Source organism: Pangasianodon hypophthalmus, chromosome 12 (genome assembly GCF_027358585.1).
Source record: "Pangasianodon hypophthalmus isolate fPanHyp1 chromosome 12, fPanHyp1.pri, whole genome shotgun sequence".
Classification (NCBI taxonomy): domain Eukaryota; kingdom Metazoa; phylum Chordata; class Actinopteri; order Siluriformes; family Pangasiidae; genus Pangasianodon; species Pangasianodon hypophthalmus.
In genome coordinates this window covers 9,329,098-9,348,903 of record NC_069721.1, presented here as the reverse complement: position 1 = coordinate 9,348,903, position 19,806 = coordinate 9,329,098, and the positions used below count along the sequence as shown (strand labels likewise).

At 40.3% G+C, this 19,806-nt stretch overlaps 1 protein-coding gene across 5 annotated transcripts in view; it reads left to right on the top strand.

Moving 5' to 3' along the window:
* Window positions 1-3,210: 3,210 nt before the first annotated feature.
* LOC113527700 (protein shisa-6) overlaps window positions 3,211-19,806 on the top strand; it is a 51,741-nt gene continuing 35,145 nt past the window's right edge. For all 5 annotated transcript variants that reach the window (XM_034309626.2, XM_034309625.2, XM_034309623.2 and 2 more), the window contains exons 1-4: window positions 3,211-3,584; window positions 4,203-5,073; window positions 7,177-7,337; window positions 10,187-10,285. In XM_034309626.2, the coding sequence (XP_034165517.2) occupies window positions 4,523-5,073; window positions 7,177-7,337; window positions 10,187-10,285 (811 nt within the window). In that variant the 5' untranslated portion in view covers window positions 3,211-3,584; window positions 4,203-4,522. The remainder of the gene's footprint in view (window positions 3,585-4,202; window positions 5,074-7,176; window positions 7,338-10,186; window positions 10,286-19,806) is intronic.

Genomic DNA, 19,806 nt, shown 5'->3' with positions numbered 1-19,806 from the left:
ATTGTGTAAGTCCACATAATGAGTGTAGTACACTGCTAATGTTTATTGTGTAAGTCCACATATTGAGTGTAGTATATGACTAGTGTTTATTGTGTAAGTCCACATAATGAGTGCAGTACACTGCTAATGTTTGTTGTGTAACTCCACATACTGAGTGTAGTATATGACTAGTGTTTATTGTGTAACTCCACATACTGAGTGTAGTACACTGCTAGTGTTTATTGTGTAAGTCCACATATTGAGTGTAGTATATGACTAGTGTTTATTGTGTAAGTCCACATAATGAGTGTAGTACACTGCTAATGTTTATTGTGTAAGTCCACATATTGAGTGTAGTATATGACTAGTGTTTATTGTGTAAGTCCACATATTGAGTGTAGTATATGGCTAGTGTTTATTGTGTAATTGCACACACTGAGTGTAAGAACAAGCCAGTTTAAACTGGATTACTAAGGCATGTATTCTCCCCAAGAGAATTACTCGTAACAGAAGACTGAAATAATAATAATGTGGCACAACACTTCTGCAGAATAATGAAGTGATAATGCCATCACTGTTACTTGTGGTACGGTTGAGTTCATCAATAAATACACAATCAGCTCCTTAACACTGTAATTACAGCAAATACAATGCTAACTGCTAATGGAATTCATATTTGGGATTAAAGAAAGGAGCAAAGTCATTAGGGGTCTGATTAGATGGCGAGGATTAACATTTATGATGCGGCCACACACTTAGAAGAGTTTTGTCGACTGCAGTGTGTTGGTCTGCACATTTGTAGAGACAGTTCCTAATGTTGTTTGCTTTATGTTGTCTGATATTCTCTGACGCCTCCAATCAGGTAAGCACACATGCTGTGACCCAGGGAAATAAAAGCACAGAAACAAAATGAGTATTTTGTGATGTCTGTAAACAATGTCCTGATTTTTTGGGAAGGAACTAGTAACATTTGAAAATTTTTCTAGGTATTGCCTGTTTTATTTATGCAGTAGCGCAGTACTCTTAAATTTAAATTGAAATTAGTGCTGGGAAAGGCATTCAGGCTTCAACAGCAGGATAGCCATATAAAGGCTCAAATTGTAGGTGGGACGCAGACTCTTTAGCAGAATACTGCAGGCTTTAATCTTCCTCTGGACACCGCCTCTGTTCTCTAGATTGAGGCAGAACTCTTGACTTGCTTTAAGGACACTGCAAAACCGCACCCCTCCCTTTTCTCTCACAAAAGCATGGCTGCTTCGAATACAAAATGGGGTTCCTCACAGTGGTCCTCCTAGTGAATGAAAATGAAACAAATGCAATGAGAAAATGTGGGTGGCTTTCTGCGAGTGGCAGAACTTATAGCATTTCATAAAATATATGCACTCTCTATAATCGGCTTTTTTCTGTATGCATACCGTATTTCTATTGTGACTGCACTAGTCTTCGAAAGTATGCGTTTCCTCCGAGCCCAATATATCATTTTAAAGTCCGAAGGAAAACTTCACAAGGAGTATTTAAATTTTTCATTACAGTAAGTATGGATGGCATAAAAAAAAAAAATGGTAGCTTAGCAACTGCTCCCAGGCTTTATAATCAGAGGATTGTGTAGGCTGTTCATTCAGAGATGCTCAAAGCCTACATACAAAAATATTTCAAATTATTTACTCTTTGCTCATTATATAATAGCACCTGATTTTTGCATTTCATCTTTTTTATGCATCACTTATACTCTTGAACCTTAACATTAACTGCTAACTGCTGTATTGCTACAGTGAATCCTTAACTCAGCTAAGCTTTAAAGCACTCCTATGTTAGAGACTACTATTAAATTATAACATAGGCTTAACAAGCAGAACTGCATTTCAGCTATAGCTCAGACTAAACCAGCGGAAGTGTTGTTTAGCAGCAACACTTTCATAACACACTCTAGGGGAAAACGGTACCACAGCGTACCTTTCAGGGAACAAACCTCTAATGTACAAAATAATTTCATGTACAGGATTGTATATAAAATAAGTGATTGTATATAAAATAAGTGTTTGTGGGGACTTTAAATACTGTAGGTACCTGTATAGTACTCTGTTTATCTGAAAATGTACCAAAAAAGCAAAATTAAAAGAATTTATAAAGGAAAGGCTTTCTTGAAAGGAGGTTGTCATAAAGTAAAACTGTGTTTGACACATTAGTAGTGAGATTGAAAAATAACACTCATCAGCCTTTGCAAAAAGGAAATCTCTCATGTCAAGGTACAGTAGGTCTTCCCCTTTTAATTAATTTTTCATTTTCACAACATCTGTGCCTGGTTCTCTGTAGGCTAATGCAGCAGCATGCCTCATCATCTCTCAAGATTAAAGGTAGCAGTTAAACAATAAAAATGAGTGCTTTATGTTTTATGGTGTGTGCAATATGTGTGTTAGTAAGAGCGATCTGTAGCCTATGGAGCTTTGTGTACTGTGATGAACTATATAGGCTCTGAGCAGAAGCTGCAGATGGAGCAGGCATGGCTGGAGCGTGTGCTACCTTCACGAGCACACAGCTTCAAACTCAGACATCCTGTCAGCCAAAGCCTTTTCCATCAGTGCAGTAAGAGTGACTGCCTCTGACAGCTGAGCATCTCTACCTGCCAAACGTCTGCAGGCACGGAAAATCAATGAAATGGGTGGAGATAAAAGAGAAGAAACAAAGAGCAGAGATATATAGAAAGAAAATGGTAGAAAATGAAAGGGTTAAGATGAGAAAGTAAGAGAGACATGCAGAGAGAATTACAGCAGGAAAGATAAAAAAAAAGAAAGGGGAGAGAAAGGGAACAACATATAAGATAGTGAGAAAGATAAGAAAGAGAGACAGAGTGAGTGGGAAAGACAGGGAAAGAGAGAGATGGGGGAAACGATAGATAGGAAGATAAGTAAGAAAGGTGGGGCAGAGAGGGGAAAAAGAAAAAAGAAAGATATGAGGAAGAGAGGGTGGGAAGGATGACAGGGACAGGGGGAACGAGAGCGGTGAAGACAGCAAGACAGGAAAGGAGATAGGGAAAGATGAAAAAGAGGGAGACAAGAAGAATGAGAGATGGAAAGATGAGAGAGAGGGGAAGAGAGCCAGACAGAGGGAAAGACAGAAAGACGAGAACGAGAGACAGGAAGAGAGTGTGTGAAAGATGAGAAAGAGGGAATGAGAGATGGAATGATGAGCAAGAGAGGGAGAAAGAGAGAGGGAGAGAGAGGGAAGGAGAGAGGGAAGGAGAGAGGGAGACAGGGGGAGTGACAGGGAGAAAGACAGAGAGCCAGAAGGAGTGGGGGTGAGGAAGAAAAGACAAAGGCTGCATTTGTTTAAACAATGGATTAACTAATGTCATTACGCGTCTGTGAATATTTTCATGGCGCAGATGAGAAGTAAGTCAGCGCGCAGAGACGCAGAAGGACGGGCGACGTGCTCTGCACTGAGACTGACATGTTTGCGCGAGAGCAGCGGCAGCAACAGCGCTCGGAGCCGTGACGTCAGCAGCGCTCTTAATGATGCAAGGCAGAAGGGCGCGAGGCTGCTGACACCCCGCTCACTCAGCGCTCCGCCAGCGGCCGCGCACCCAGCAAGCACCGCGCCACGCGCAGGTAAGTCCCGCACACGCTTCATGTTAGCACACCAGTGTTTGAAGTTCATTAAAAAAAAAAAGAATAGAAAGAAAAAGGGAAACACTGGCTACATCCCAAACCGCATCCTACTGTACTACATAGTGTTTAAAAAATCCTACTGTACTACATAGTGTTTAAAACCTACCACAAATGGACTAGAAATGTCAGATAAGTAGGATAAAATGCGGTTTGGAACAGAGCCCGTGTTTTATTGATTAACAGAGTTCCTGATTGCTTACCAAACCCTTAATGCCTGTGCGCTCTAGAACAGTTTGTCCTCTGTAATACGAATAGTAACGAATTCAGAAGTGATTGTGTGTACTAAGTGTTTTTAATGTATGTGTTACATATTTTAGGATTATTAGTAGTAGTGAAATGTGTTGCTCTGGAATGCATTTATAGTGTTACAATACTAGCCATGCCATGCACGCTCGCGCGCAATGGAACAGCAGAACAGTGCCCATACTATACATGCGTTAAAGCACTCCTGCAAAAGTACTTCTCCTGCCTGATCCTCCCCCTCATCAACATTTAATGCCTTGTCTGATTTAACTGACAGTCAAACTAACAGTCAAGTGCGTGTGTGCTTGTTGCCAGAGCAAGATGAAAAGCAGGAGGTAAAGCTCGCTGGCTCAGAGCTCTCGCTCAGGGCGCCGACTGGAAACGCTGCAAGAGCGATGTGTGTTCATCCCTGTGACTGGCACGTCTCCTCTCTGTCCATCAAAAGCACCCGATTCCAATTACACTAATGGCGCTGTCCACGTAGCCTGTAATGTTCTTAGGAGACTCTTAGCAGAGATGCAGAGAAGCGGAGGAAACTGGAACTTTAGGACCGTGTAGGACACAAGAAAGCAAATCATCAGCAGGAAAAAAGGTGAAATAAAACAACCAAACAAAAAAGGAGGCTAGAACGAGCCATGGGCCATCCTGCTCCTTGGGCCATCCTGCTCCTTTTGATTTATCTGGACCCCTTGAGTGTGCTGTGCACGTCGACAGCAAAGCGCACGAAAGTGGCACCGCGGCGGACCGCCAAGCCCAAGGAGCTGAACGGCACCGCGCACTCCCCCGCGCCCGCGCCCGCACCCGCGCCCGTTCCCGCTGCGGGTCAGAACCACGACACGTGCCTGGGCTACTACGACGTGAGCGGCCAGTTCGACCGCGAATTCGAGTGCAACAACACGGACCACCGCTACTGCTGCGGCTCCTGCTACCTGCGCTTCTGCTGCCAGTTCCGGGGCAACCGGCTGGACCAGCGCACGTGCAAGAACTACAACAAGCCCGACTGGGTGAAAACCGCGGCACCGTCACCTGCCCCGACCAGCGAGCCGTACGACCCGAGCGCCGACCAGACCAACACGGCAGTGTACATCACGTGTGGCGTCATAGCCTTCGTCATCGCGCTCGGCGTGTCGGCAAAGGTCGCCTACGACAAGGCCACGAGGCCGCCTCAGGAAATGAACATACACAGGTGAGAGTAGGGACTAAAGACACACCCCAAAACAGCATACTACTCCACTAAACAGTATGTACTTAATACTAGACGTGCACCATTTACACTAAGTGGCGTGCAGTTTTCACCTAATCTTTAGCACAATCTTTAATATTTGTTGGAGAATGAATTTGCTTATTAAGTGTGTTAAAATGAGGCATCAACATTTATTCTGGATCATACCACTAAATATTATGTAAAAAAAATGTACTCCCACACAAGTCACCACAAGGGTCAAAGCATTTTGCCATACTGTTTGGTATTTGGGTTTAGACACTGCTTGTGAAAAGTGTAACAACAGAAGATTCGTAGTCAGAGTTATTTAGTGGCATGAAATCAATCAGTACATACATGTGAAATATGTAAAAAAAAAAAAAGAAAAAAACCCTCCCCCCAAAAAAAAACAAAAAAAAAACACATGCTTTTCTAATATTTGTGATCTGAAAATGCAAGCTGTTGTAAATGCCTATCTAGATGCCTACTGAAAATAGTTAAATGTGGTACAGAAGTATGAAATTCTGTATGAAACTCTACACAAACTTATAGTCACTTATACTGTACAGCAGAATTTATAAGCCCTCGCCAATCTTCTATGTAATGACAAATGATGGAAGTCTCTAAAGCCAGTGAATAGGGTTTTGAACACAAAGTTTTATCATCACTAAGCACTGACCAATGCAGCTACTTCTCCTGAAAACTTGTGGTTTTGGAGATAGGAGGTTTCTGAGTAAACAGTAACCTGTGCAGTCTTCCTCTTCTGTAGATGTGCCTCTTTTTCGCATCGCTGCCTGCACGCAATATTAGATGTGGTATGAGCTGGTCGTGACCAGATTCCCAAGCAGAGCTGAATATTCGTCGTTATGATGCTCTGTGGTCATCAGTTCTAGCCAAACACCCCATGCATACGGTCAAGAGAGAGGCTTTACAGCTCATTAACTATACTTCAATTTTACTTTCCATTTGAAGTGTTCACTAAAAGCTGATTTTATAATGACATCCCCCTGACTGGGCATATCATAAAGCCATACAATTCATGTATGAAGGAGAAGATGATCTCTGGCTCTCATTCCGGTATCACATTATTCTTCAGAGGACATGGACTATTTCATGTCTTAGTAATAAGCAAATGAGGGCAAAAAGCTGATTGGGTATTTTTCCTCAGGATCATATCTTCCCACCGTCATGTAACCATGACTGTGTGACACAGCGGCAGGATTAGAGGCAAGGCAAGGCGAGGAAAATGTGTCCACCAGTGAACTCAATAAATCCAGTGTGGTAGATAAATGGATGTGTCACATTTATTATTGAATATTTCTCAACTTTTCATTTTGCTGCTCAGCATTGATCAATATTGCTGAGTTTTATGGGTTTAAAGATTCACTAGTGTGGCCTCTGTGCCTGTTAGTCTCTGACTCCTAAAAGCATTTTAACAATATTTTTGAATGTAAAATGTAACTTTTTCCACAGTACTGCATCACATTATTTTGCACCATATTGCATTGCAATGCATCTTAATGAAACATCTCCAAATCTGTATCATATTAAAACATTTGCTGATTTAAATGATCACACTTGCATGCCAAAAAAGCACAAAATCAATGCAATTTTTTTTAAAAAGATAAGTTGGTAATAGAGGTGAAGGAGGTTCTAATAGTTGTGGTGCATGTAAAGTGTGGCTTTTTGTGTAAATATTCAAATCTTCAGAGCAAACAAATAAACACGCAGAATACGAATGTAATTGGAAAGTGTAGCGTTGACATTTCCATTATGCTAATGGAGCAGAGGGGAGCAAATGGCAAAGAGATTGGGTTTCTCTGTATTAAAATAAAACATGAATAACACAACATCCATAATCTGGAATTATTCTGAATTGCAAACAGTACCTATATAATGTATGCTGGAACACTGTTTTAAATGATAACGTGATGAAACCTATGCAGCCACATCATTTTGCTTAACCTCATCACATTCAATTGTACTCGCATGTCCTTTTCTTTGCCGGATTGTTGCACTACGTTAAACTGCATGAGGAATTGTAAATCATTCATGTTCACACTGTTTCTATGTGATTGCTTCCTGCAGAGCCCTAGCAGATATTTTGAGGCAGCAAGGACCCATTCCCATATCCCAATATGACTGTGAAAACTTTGCGGCAATGAACAGCTCATCCAAAGACGACACTCCACAGCGGACAGGCTCCAAAAACCACTACACCCCTGTTCACACATCCAAATCCAATCATGGTGAGATTCTGGACAACACTCTAGATTACATATATGTTTGCATTTTGCTTTCATTTCACTTTCTGCTTTCAAATCAATTGGGAAAATCTTTACATAAAGGAATGTTCTTCTATGATGACAGTGTGATCTCCTGAGAATATAGTAATAAATAAAGTTAAATGTATTAAAAAGCCAAACTAAGATACCAAGCCATATTCAAGGAAGCTTTGTATTTATTTAAATTGATGCAATTTCAGTCTAGGCTTGTCTGTCTCAGTCACAGGCACATTGTGTTAGACTGCTGTGTTAAGCGTATATCAGGGAGCTCATCGCTGGATTTTATGGGTTTCACTGTTGTCAAGGTGCCAGACGTGTGTCACTCAAACAGCGGATAATTCATGCTGAAGCCAGAACAGTTGAAAATGAGCTAACATGTGCTTGTGCTTCACTTATGCACTGCAGATTAATCTGGCATGTTAGTTCTCGCTCATCAGCTGATTTTCCCATGCCAAATTCAGGCACATGCATAAACAATTGTGCAGTAATGCGCCAGCCATCATTTTGGTATGAATTCAAACTGGATGTTGTCATCAGTTGAACATTGTTTACTTCACAGTATGTGAATATTTGAGAAGGGTTATTTATCTATTCTGTTATTTAATCTGTTTATCAGATTGTGATTTTTGCTAAGTAGATATTCTACGTAATTGATCATGATAATCATAATATTAATATATTAATGGCTGGCTTACTGTATTAGCAAGTGCTGACTGTGTGTCCTCTACATTCACAGATGAGGCTTCTCCATTATAGTTGAAAGATGCTGTGATCCCTGTTTTCCGTATTTAGTCATATAATATAGAGGGATGAAGTCTTGGGTGGAGAATATGAAATCTCTACAGTCTCACATTACACCATCCCACACTACCCATGAAGCTCGGTCACAAGGTGTTTGTGTCCTCCGATCTCCAGGCAGTGGTGCGAATGACTGAATGTGTTGTGCGTTATGCTGGGCTTGGTTGTTCCTGTTGACCTTGTATTGTCATCGTGGCATCGGAGGTCAGCTATGACTGAAACTCACTGGGAGTGCTTGCACTAGAGACTCTGTCCGACATTAGATTTGCTGAAAGGCTCCAGGGGAGTGTGGGTAAATTATATATAAATTGGAGTCCTGTGCACTGACAGAGTGAGTACAGTGTCAGTGGCAGCTCAAACAGAACATGCATAATGCCATGCCCTGCCGCAAAATTGGCATAAACTACAATGCAATCTCAGTCCTCCTGATTTCTAAGAATGCATACTGAAGCTTTTCTTTATATGATTATTTGCATTTTTGCAGTACGTCAGATATATGTCCTTAATAATCTTTTAGAATTTTAATTGAAAGTTTGTCCTTGCTACAGGGTTAATTTGCTTAATTAATACACACAAATTAATAGATTAAAAATTAATTGACAAAGCAGAATGAAGCATTAATATAACCTCGTAAAACTCCTAAAAACAATTTATTGTATTGCCTTAGGTCAGTACATCAGTGTGATGGTCTCTCCAAGTACATGTGTCTGTTTTTCTCATATGCTATAAGAGATGCATGAAATTCACATTACTTGTTAAACAATGATTTAATTCATTCAACATGTGGATTGCCACAAGGCACTTTCATAATTATATGAATTTCTCTCTCTCTCTCTCTCTCTCTCTCTCTTTTACATCATGGCCTCTATACTTGTTCTCCAGCAATTAAAATTAAAATTGCACAGGCCATGATCTCTTAGTAATAAGTGAGATTTTCCCCAGAGGGTCTGAAAACTCTCACACACATCCAGAGATGAGGACATTACCACCTGCTGTATCAGTCCGCTTCTGCTCCAGGACACACCTGAGGCAAAGTGTTGCATCAAACACACACTTGCACTGACAGTACCTAGAAGGTGTTGTCATTTAAAAGTTCCTGTGTCATGACTACCCCAGGGAGATTAATAGAACAGTTGGTTATATTTAGCCAGAGAGTTGCATAGTGGAGCTTCATAATGAAGGCTTAGCTGGCTCACTCAGTTGCTCCTGTCAGCTACTGTGGTGACGCTGTAAAGGCCCAGTGTCTGGTTGATTTGGTGGCTTTGTTCGATATGAACGACCATGTCACACACTCAATTATTTGATACATATGATGTGTCAGAGCTCGTCTGTGCCAGCACAAGGCAGTTTTGCTGCATTTGTTTTGCTGGGTTTGTCCAACTGTTACTGGTGATCAAAATGGTGTTTGAAAGCTGGAACAGTGAAGTTACTGAATAGAGCTTCTTTAAAACAACCTATTACAAGACCAGTCCATATTTTATTTGACAGTTCTGCCTTGCTCCATTTCATGCGTCCCTTCTAGCTCTGAACAACACTAATATGATTATTATAATTCTGAGTAGACCATGGAATTACTAATAGTCTAATATCTGTTGTGTCCTCAATCCCATGATGTAATTGAATATTTTCATGGACGTTTCCCATTCTTATTTCGCCAGCCACTGTGTCATGTAATTGCTTTCGGATTATAAATCTGATGGGTTTAAGCTTCCAAATGGCATCCAAGGTTATTATCAGGATATCAGATATAGTATTGTACTCGGTATTGCACTGGTAATTACAATGTCAAGAGCAGAAATACCACTTCAGGATGCATGCAGGATTCTGGTAGTCACCCCACCTGCACAAGCAAGGTGACTTCATGTCTGAATTATGGAAAGTCGTAACTCTGGGCGCCGAGGGAATTTTGCTGTTTATAGCATTCAGTTTCTGTTTACCCTGAAAGGAGAGTCAACTGAGAGCATATATGGTTCTCATATGCTGCTTGGGCCTCACGGTTGACTCACTCATTTCAGGTGGACACTATTCGAAGGAGAGCGGCCGTGGCGGAGGGCACGACCTTCACAACTTCATCTCGTCTGGCTTCGTGACTCTGGGGAGAGGCCATGCAAAAGGTAATGCTGTGCTTTCTTGTAAAAAAATGGGAAGTCTCCAACCATATCAGACTCACTGCAATATATTACGAGGGATATTTGGGCTTTTTAATGCTTACTAAGTGTAGTGCACTCAGGTTCATTAACAGAGAAGTGCTATTAATGTGATAAAGCCTAACTCTTACAATCAGCACAACTGAATGATGCCTGCAGATCAAGTGCTTTTTCCTTAACACTATGCAAATATTTGTGGCAAACACTTAACTTGTTTCTTTTTTAAAACCAACAAATGATTTACATAATTGTATTACCTTCTAGTTAAAAAGCAGGTAAGATAACACATGCTAATTTCATTTTATTATCTAACCCCAATCTTGAAGATTTAACCCCAGTGAGCTAATATATTGTGGTTTACAGCCTAAAGCTAGCATATGATATTCATGATTTTTTGAGAACTTGGTATGTGTACACTGAGGCTTTCTCCTTAAGGGATAACTCTAGTGTCTAGTCATGTATTCTGACATGAGGCTTGCTCATTTCCAGATCACACACATATTAGAATACTGGAGATTAACATGCTTTTATTTCACTGTGTGTAGGCCTTTTGCATTATTATAGTGGTGTATTTTTTAAGTTTCTTTATTGGACAGTGAATAATTGGTGAACAGAACATGTGTCTGACATGTAAGCAAACATACAGCATCGCATTAATAAAACTAGATTGGCTCTAATTGCACAGAATGACAAACATGTCATTGATGTATATTTTTTGCTGGAGATATTCACTTTTAGGCATCACCAGTGTAGTGCTTCCTTTGCCATAAAGCATTATAGCGAGGCTGGGTGTCTCTGAGTAGTATCCATTGCCTACATAAATCAAGAGCTACCCTAGAAATAAAGCATCATAGATCATGCATCCATGTGAGCCGGAGGAGAAAGGAAGGCGTGAGCTGCATCACAGCCAGTCTCCATTAGGTACCATTTATCTGCCTGCATTTTTTTGCTACTACAAAGCAATGAGATGAAATCCATTTCTTTTTGTTTGGCGTGACTCATTCCCCCCACCACTCTACCCGGGTGGTTTGTTTTGCTTTCCGTATATTTAAGTGCCCTTTTTGCAGAGGCCTATTCACCCGTGTGCCGCCACGACAGAAGTGCTAGTTATTTTTAGAGATGCTTGATGAAATATGAGTAGTGAAGGTATTGGTGTATTTCCAGACTGTATGTTTTAAGACATGAGCACAATCACCACTCTCCTATTAAAGTAGTGCTACTGGCTGCGCAGCTTTCAAAATGTATTTTTTACTCCATTGGAAAATGTTCTTTTTTGGTCCATCGTATAAAGGTCAGCTTTGTCTCAGTGCATAATGCAAAATCATTTAGACGGAGCTGAAACCCTCGAACATCAGACGAACATTCTTTTTTTCTTCTGTTACATCATCTCTCAGATTGTTTGTTTGCTTTACAATATCCATTTTTTAGAGCAAAATCACAATAATGTTTTGTGCATCAGAATTAGACCCAACAGAGAGTCCCAAATAGTTCCACTGCTGTTGTTAATGTAAGTGGACTTTTTGTGCAGTGGCATCCACCTTGTTAAATCAGACTTGTTTTCCTTCTTGACATCCTCCTCGCCCCCTGTCTTTTCCTCTTATGGACATTAGACAACATCTTGTCATCCTGCCTCAGGGCTGTCTGACACATTGCTACTTCCATTCTATAAGTGGAAACCAGTCGAGATCAAAGCAAACGAAACCTATCGATTACAGACTTTTTTATGTTTTGGTCTTTACACACTGAAAATCCTTCTGATGCAAGAATCAAGGGAAACAGGCAACTAAGAGATTGTTTCTATTTATCTTTTCTTAAGCGAAAGGGCAGTCAAGCATGTAAATTAAAGCTTGTACCATGTGCACAAGGGAGTTTTTTGGTGAAGCTTAGTATTAAATAATTAGCAGTTTGTTTTGGTGCCTAATTATAGCCAGAGACTTTGGTGTTTGTTGCTCCCAAGTAGAAAGCTGGGAATGTCAGAACAAGGGCAAAATGATCACCATGTTAGCTGCATGCTTCACATATGGCTGCTAACAGAGCACAGACCTCCAAGAAGTAAACCTTTCCTTCCATTTGACCTATAATGCTGTGCTCTTTTTAAGAATTTATCCAAACTCTGGATGCTTTCAAACTCAAAGTGTTCTCACCTTTGGATCGAAACATTCTGCTAGGAGTTTTAAAAGAAGAAATCATCAAATGAGGCTTCTGAAGATTACTGATGTGTTTGAATCTCAAAAGAATTACCTGGTGTGCCACCAAAGAAGCACCCTGTTTGAATTTTACCACAAACACAGTGAGCTAGTAATTATTATTCATTAAACCAGCATGTAGAAAAATAATGCTCTTAAATCTACTGTTCACTAGCTGTTAAGACGTAGTATTCTGATGCGTCAGTCAGGGGCAGGAGGAAAAGCATGTGATTGGTTTGTCAGACTCTGACCTTTGCTTCTGCTTTGTGAGTATAGAATAGAGCTCCCTGAAGAAAGCTGTTCATTCTTTTCAAGTACTCTTATCAACATTCGGTTGCTTATTCAGTCTCACTTTCAATAGACTCCAACCCCATCCGTCAGCTCATGCAATCAAACGGTTCCATCAGCTCATGTGGCAAGGCGAGGGATGAGACTGCAGCAGTACGTTCTTATGGGATCTCCTTTGTCTTGTGCTGGCCTGAAAAAGTGGTCCAGGGGATAGTAGGCCTGGAGAATCACTCTCCATCCTGAACAGAATTCCCCTAAGCTGTGCACACACTGGTAGAATTTAATGAGGAGCAGCCATCTGTTCAGTATGCTTTTAGAGGAAACTTGCTCCAGCGCTTCCTAATTCCACTTTCACGAAAGTAGCGAAGCGCCACATTTTAGCCGTCCATAAATGTCCACATGCACCTCCATCTCTGTCACGTTCCTCCACCGTTTGAGAAAACACAATCTTCTGAAATATCTGCTCTGGTAATGAAAAGGAACTTCAGCTGACTCAGATAAAGTGGGTTGCGTGAGAAGAGCTGAGAATTGAGAATTACTGTTTATATGCCTTAAAAGTGTTTTAAAAGTTTGGAGTATTTGCTCTTTACAATCTTTAAAATATTCTCTGTAAAAACAAGTCTGCTATAGCCTTTGGTTTGAATAAAGCATGCACATTTGCTTAAATATCAAAGATATCTATTGATAACTTGTATCATTGTAATAGATATGTGCATTAATTTATTAGTGGGTACAATGAAAGATTATACATTGAGACATTGAATAGTTGCTTTAGAAAATGCTTCACTTCTGGTTTGACATGCACACAGCCTACTGAAGCTTGGATCTTTTTACTTTCTTGATTGTTTTTAATAACCATGGACAGTATTTGATTACATGCATTGCCTTGAAGGACATGAGTGACACTCAGAATAAGTGGTAGCTTGAGATGTTTAATGAATTTAAGTGATTTATTCATGATTGGGAAGTCATTAACACGCACTGCCTTGTTCTGAAAGTAGGATATAAAATGGGTTGATGCATGATTGGAATTTATCTTATGGAAATACGTGGCACCATTCAATTTCACAGCCACAGTGGTGCGTGACTTCCCAGTGGGATCTGTTACCATTCAATAAGCTTATTTTTATTCAAGAGGAGTAGATGAGTGGATTACCTGTCCACACTTGAAAATAGATGACTGTTTGCTATTGGCTAGGATGTTGGTTTGTTTGAGTGGATTTCATAATTTATTCTTCAAAGTGTACAAGTGAAGTGTGCACAGATGATTTACAGCAGTTCAAGAGTGATCTTATTCCTTATTCGTTCTGTCTGATTTTATGAAACTACGAGTGGTTTTATCTTCATCACTCACATATTCCTCAGACAGATATACACGCACCATCCACTTCAATAGGAACAAATGCACACCTGCTCATTTATGCAGTTATCCAACCAGCCGATCATGTGGCAGCAGCACAATGCATAAAGTCATGCAGATACAGGTCAAGAGCTTCAGGTAATGTTCACATTAAACATCAGAATGGGGAAAAACTGTGATCTCTGTGACTTTAACCATGGCATGGTTGTTGGTGCCAAATGGGCTGGTTGGAGTATTTCAGAAACTGCTGATCTCCTGGGATTTTCACACAAACAGTCTCTAGAATTTACACAGAATGGTGCAAAAAACTAAAACATTCCGTGAGCGGGTCTGCAGGCTGAAACACCTTGTTGTTGAAAGAGATCAGAGGAGAATGACCAGGCTGGTCTGAGATGACAGGAAGTCTACAGTAACTCAAATAAGCACTCTTTACAGAGGTACATGTACGTGAGGTACATGAGCTACAACAGCAGAAAACTACACCAGGTTCCACTCCTGTCAGCCAAGAACAAGAATCTGAGGCTATCATGGGCACAGACCCACCGAACCTGGACAGCTGAAGACTGGAAAAAAACCAGGCGTTTTTTTTTTCTTTTCTTATTTTCAACTGCCCAGTTCTGGTGAAGCTGTGCCCATGATAGCCTTGGCTAACAGGAGTGGAACCCAATGTGGTCTCCTGCTGTTGTAGCTCATCCACCTCAAGGTTTGATATTTGTGCATGCTGAGATGCTTTTCTGCTCACCTTGTGAAGAGTGGTTATATGAATTAGTATATCCTTCTTGGCAGCTCGAACCAATCTGACCTCTCTTATCAACAAGGTGTTTCCACGCACAGAACTGTCACTCACTCAATGTTATTTGTTTTTCACACCCTAGAGACTGTTGTGTGTGAAAATTCCAGCAGTTTCTGAAATACTCAAACCAGCCCATCTGGCAGCAACAACCATGCCACAGTTAAAGTCACAGAGATCACACTGTTTCCCCATTCTGATGTTTGATATGAACATTAACTGAAGCTCTTGACCTGAATGTGCACGATTTTTAGTACTGTGCTGCTGCCACATGATTGGCTGACTAGATAAATGAGTGCATAAATGAGCAGGTGTACAGGTGTTCCTAATAGTGGATGGTGAGTGTATGTGTGTGTTTTGGTTGGCGATGAGATTGGAGCTGGTGATTATCATCTGTGGGCAGGTGACTTGGCTGGGCTGTCAGAATCCTTACCAGAAAATTCATTATGCTGACAGCAAACAGGAAATGCCTCCCGCTGTGCCCATAAACAGCAAAGTCTCTAAATGTCAGCTCAGTCGTCCTCTGGCTCGTCTGGTCCAGCTGTCTCACTCAATACCCCCCGTGTGCTGAGAGCCCTGTCTCAAATCCATGGAGGGAAATGCTAGTGAAGTCACTTCCAATATCTACATAACATTGCCTCACTGCTACTGCTTCCAGCTCTTACAGGGCACAGCCTCCATTAAAGCTCATGCTAGATGATATACAGTATATGTAAATGCATGTAGTTGTTAAGAAAAAGGTGTTATATAGTCTGCTTTTGAACTACAAATATACACGTCAGTTTTCTAGTGCTCTGTAGTGTCTCACAAAAAAAGGTTCTTTCAAGTTACAGTACATTTCTCTGTATTGTGACTTGGATTTGATCAATTCTAGGTTTTTTTCTGCTGTCCTCTGAGTTTGACCATAAGACCACTTTAGAGGTGGCATTTGCTGAACTGCTTGCTGAGCCTTGAAATCCCCAAAAGCTAGTGGTAATGTACTGTGGAATGGGTGTGGAAAAGGGGGAAAAAAATCCCAATAACAAGCTCTGTATAGGCCAATATGAGTGGACATAGAGGGTATACCAGAGGCTGAAAATTGACTTCCATTCATTCCCGCTCCTTTTATCACATGTGGAAGGATTTGCTGCTCATTTCTGGTTGAGACAGAAAGTCAAAATTACCTCATTGCCCACTTATAGTATGATGAGTGCAAAATGTTCGAAACCAATAACAAGTCTCACAGGAAATGGGCTGACACACTGTTTCACTCCAGGTTCATAGTCTTACTTTGATTTGCTTGACTGGATTTTTCTCGCCTTCTTTATGGTGTTGGGTTTCTTATATTCTTGTGGATATAAAGTGGTTTGCAGTCCACAAGCTTGGACATGCCCGTGGAAGAACAGCAACAGTGATTTTATGGTCTGTTTAACATTGAAATTGAGTTTATGTACTATTAATGTGTGAGTAATTTTGAGACTTTTTTCTCCCACTGTTTTTCTCCCACTAGACACCACTAGAACTAGATACTTGAAAAAGTTTTATTATTTTTTTCTGAAAAAGAGTGAAGTGTATTTGAGGACAAAAAATAGGGAACCTTAACATGTCTGCACCGGTTAGTGAGCGGCATCAATCAGGGCATTTTCTCCCAAATGGGGAGGCAACGTTTTATCAGAGTCCTTTAAAGTAAGTGCAGATGTTATGCAGCAGTTGAAACATAAAGAGCTTTTCATGCTAATTTCCTTCATGTACACTTGTTATGTATTGTCATTATGAATCTGTAGATCATGCTTTTTTGTAACTGAGTAAGAACACCCACTGGACCATGCATTAACACTCTTATTATTCTCATTATTGCCACTTTTCTATGAGATACTATTTATATGCACAGTTGGCTTAATTGGTATACATAAATTTCATTTAATTATTAACCCAAAAGAAAATGTATATATAATAAAACAGTTTCTATAGTGTTACATAATATGTAATATGAATGAGTTTTCTCATTGGATTATTATTCAATATTCGTGTAGATAATAGAGGTTATACAAATAATGAGCAGTGGTGCTCTGAAACACCTCAGAGGGAAAATAATAATTTTCTCATAATTTCTCCACCTCAACTGGTTCGTCTTTTATACATTTCATAATTATATGTGCTGTATTTATTACTAAAATTCTGACACAGTATGACTAATTTGTTTGGTGTTTATTTCCTTTGAAATCAGTGTAAGACTTCACTCTGAATGTTGCCCCCTGAGGTTTGTAGCACTGTTCCTAGGATCAGAGTGGAGTTTGAGAAGTCTCAGGTACTCACCTCTCACTTTCAGTGTGAGATGTGTAATTAGCAGTTTTTGGGCTTGATCGGCAGTTGAACCTGTGGTTTACTGTTTAACAGTAAAGGCTAGGTGTAGCAAAGAGAAAGCAGGTCGCTGAATAAACTCTCAGCAAAAGACAAAGTCATTACCCAGAATGGTTTAGATTGGGAAGGAAAATGAACTTGTGAACATTTTAAAAACATCCTTTTTGACTCCTTGATGAATGCATCTGAAGATGAAAAAGATGCAGGAACCCTGGAATGTACTTTTTGTTATAAACTGCATCATTCATATTTGCTTTTTAATGGCTGCTCAGGCCAGTATTACTGTAATAGATCCATTTTTATTAAATTGGATTGAAGTGAATTCATCTTCCTGGTGGTATTATGTGTAACAAAGCCGTGATTTAATGAACCCAGTGTGGCCTGATGTACAAGGTGACCTTTACATAGCTAAAACTGAGTGATAGAGATTAACCATGGAATAATAACCATGGACCTGATAAACGAAAGGAGGCAAATCTGAATCATCCTAATTCCCAAGAGTATTTCCTTGACCTTATGTTATGTTCACCACATGTGAGGCAATCTCTAGTTTTCATTTGTGATCTATTATTCATATTGAAGCGGCAGGAAAGAAGACAGAAGGCACATCACTGTTATCCCTCCATCTCTTCTTCTCTCCCCTGTTTCACTCTCAGGCACTATTGTATGGGTGCACAAATGGAACAATCGCTTTGTTGTGTGTGTGAAATTTGCCGTTCTGTCTGGAATGGAAACTAGACTTGTCATTTCAGGCAAAACCTTCTCAGAGTCAGATGGAGTTTTTGTACAAGAGACATTGTGCGGGTATCAAATTAGAATGTAACAGCTCAGTGACGGCTAGTCAGGGTATTGAACGGGAGTGTTGAATCACCATTACTATTATGAAACCATTAGGATTTAACCAATAAGGAGTATCATTGTATAGATATAAGCATAAAACAGATACACACACTCAATCAAAGTCAGATAGGCAGCACCATCCGCGCGGCCTAATGTTGTGTTTCAGGTCCATAATCATGCCCTTTCTCTTTCTAATTGCAAGCATGGCAAACAGAAAAGCCGTGCTTACCATTAGCGAGCTCTTTCATTGAAACCAAGGGACAGATAATGTACAGTTCAGACACTTTGAGTAACTTGTACTTTGACTGGATTTAATCTATTTACTTACAGTATCTACTCCAAAGGCATTTTGGGGAAAAAAAAGAAAAATTAATTATCAAGAATGTAATCCACCTGTTTATCTTCATTACACTTGCTATTATATTTCATGTGCATCTTCTCATTCACTGCTGATGCCTATGATGGATGTGACATCTCCATTACGCTCCCCAATGGACTGTAAATCTAGGGGGGTTTCACCAAGTGTAAACACAACAGTCATAATAGGCCGTGTGAATCTGCAGTCTGGGCTAGGAAGCCCAGCCTTTACTTTATACATGTGTTTTTTCTTTGGTGGTTCTGTCCTTTTGACCACCAAAGTAAAAATAAAAATCTACCTCAAGCCATTTAATCGTAAATACGATGCTGTGGATGGCAAAAACTGATTCCAATATTTATGTCTTCATTTTTTTCTTGAAATAATGGGAGGGATTAGCCCATGAATCCCATTTAGACCAGTCATCCACACAACAGCTTGAAGTAAATGCAAAGTTTTGCATTCTGCAACATTTAGAAGGTGATATTGAGGTGGGAGTTACAAAGACCAGCTCTGCTCTTGCATTTCATGTTTTTTTCCAAGGCACTGTGTATTCCCATAGCTTTTAGTGTGAACTTGACTTGATCGCACTCCTCCTGAATGCCAGGGCTACACTCAGTTGTGTCTGTGATGTTTGCTGCCTTTGATTCAGCAGGGCAATGTTACATATGGCTTCACTGTGCATGCAGGCAGGGCACTAATCAGTTTAACGTTCCTCAGCTATGACTATTAAAGGAGTAAATGCTAGAATGTTAAGGCTCACTATAGCCCTATCTGGATGGGATTAAATTTACCTGGGGTCCTGGGGTAATTTCATATTTTACAGACGCTAATCTGTGACTTTATTTCTGTCCGGATCGGTCATGTCAGTGTTATTCTCAGGGCCTCCTCTGAGAAAATTACAGGCTGAATTACCTACTGTGTTTTTTTTTTTTTAACCAAAACAGCAGTCGTCTGATAATTTTAGTCCCATCCGGAAACACGTTTGTTATTTTCTATGCAGATGTCACCTCGTGTTGGGGGGAAAAAAAAAGGCGTTCGACTGCTGCTACCATAGAATCTCATAGTGTGTGTATCTGTGATTCTCCCCCAGATATTAAATACTTCCCAAGTTGCTAAACGAAAAATGGATGCTTCTCATATACTTTGTGATTATTGTTTTATTGCATTATGGAATTGTTGCTGGAATTTGGTTTGCGCCAAACTGAAATAAGAGCGAGCATCTCTTCTCTACTCCAGTGCCTCTTCGACTGCTTGGATGCCATGTTGTGAATGGAATGTGATCATATGACTGCAAACATCCAGGTTCATAGTAAACACAACCCGCTT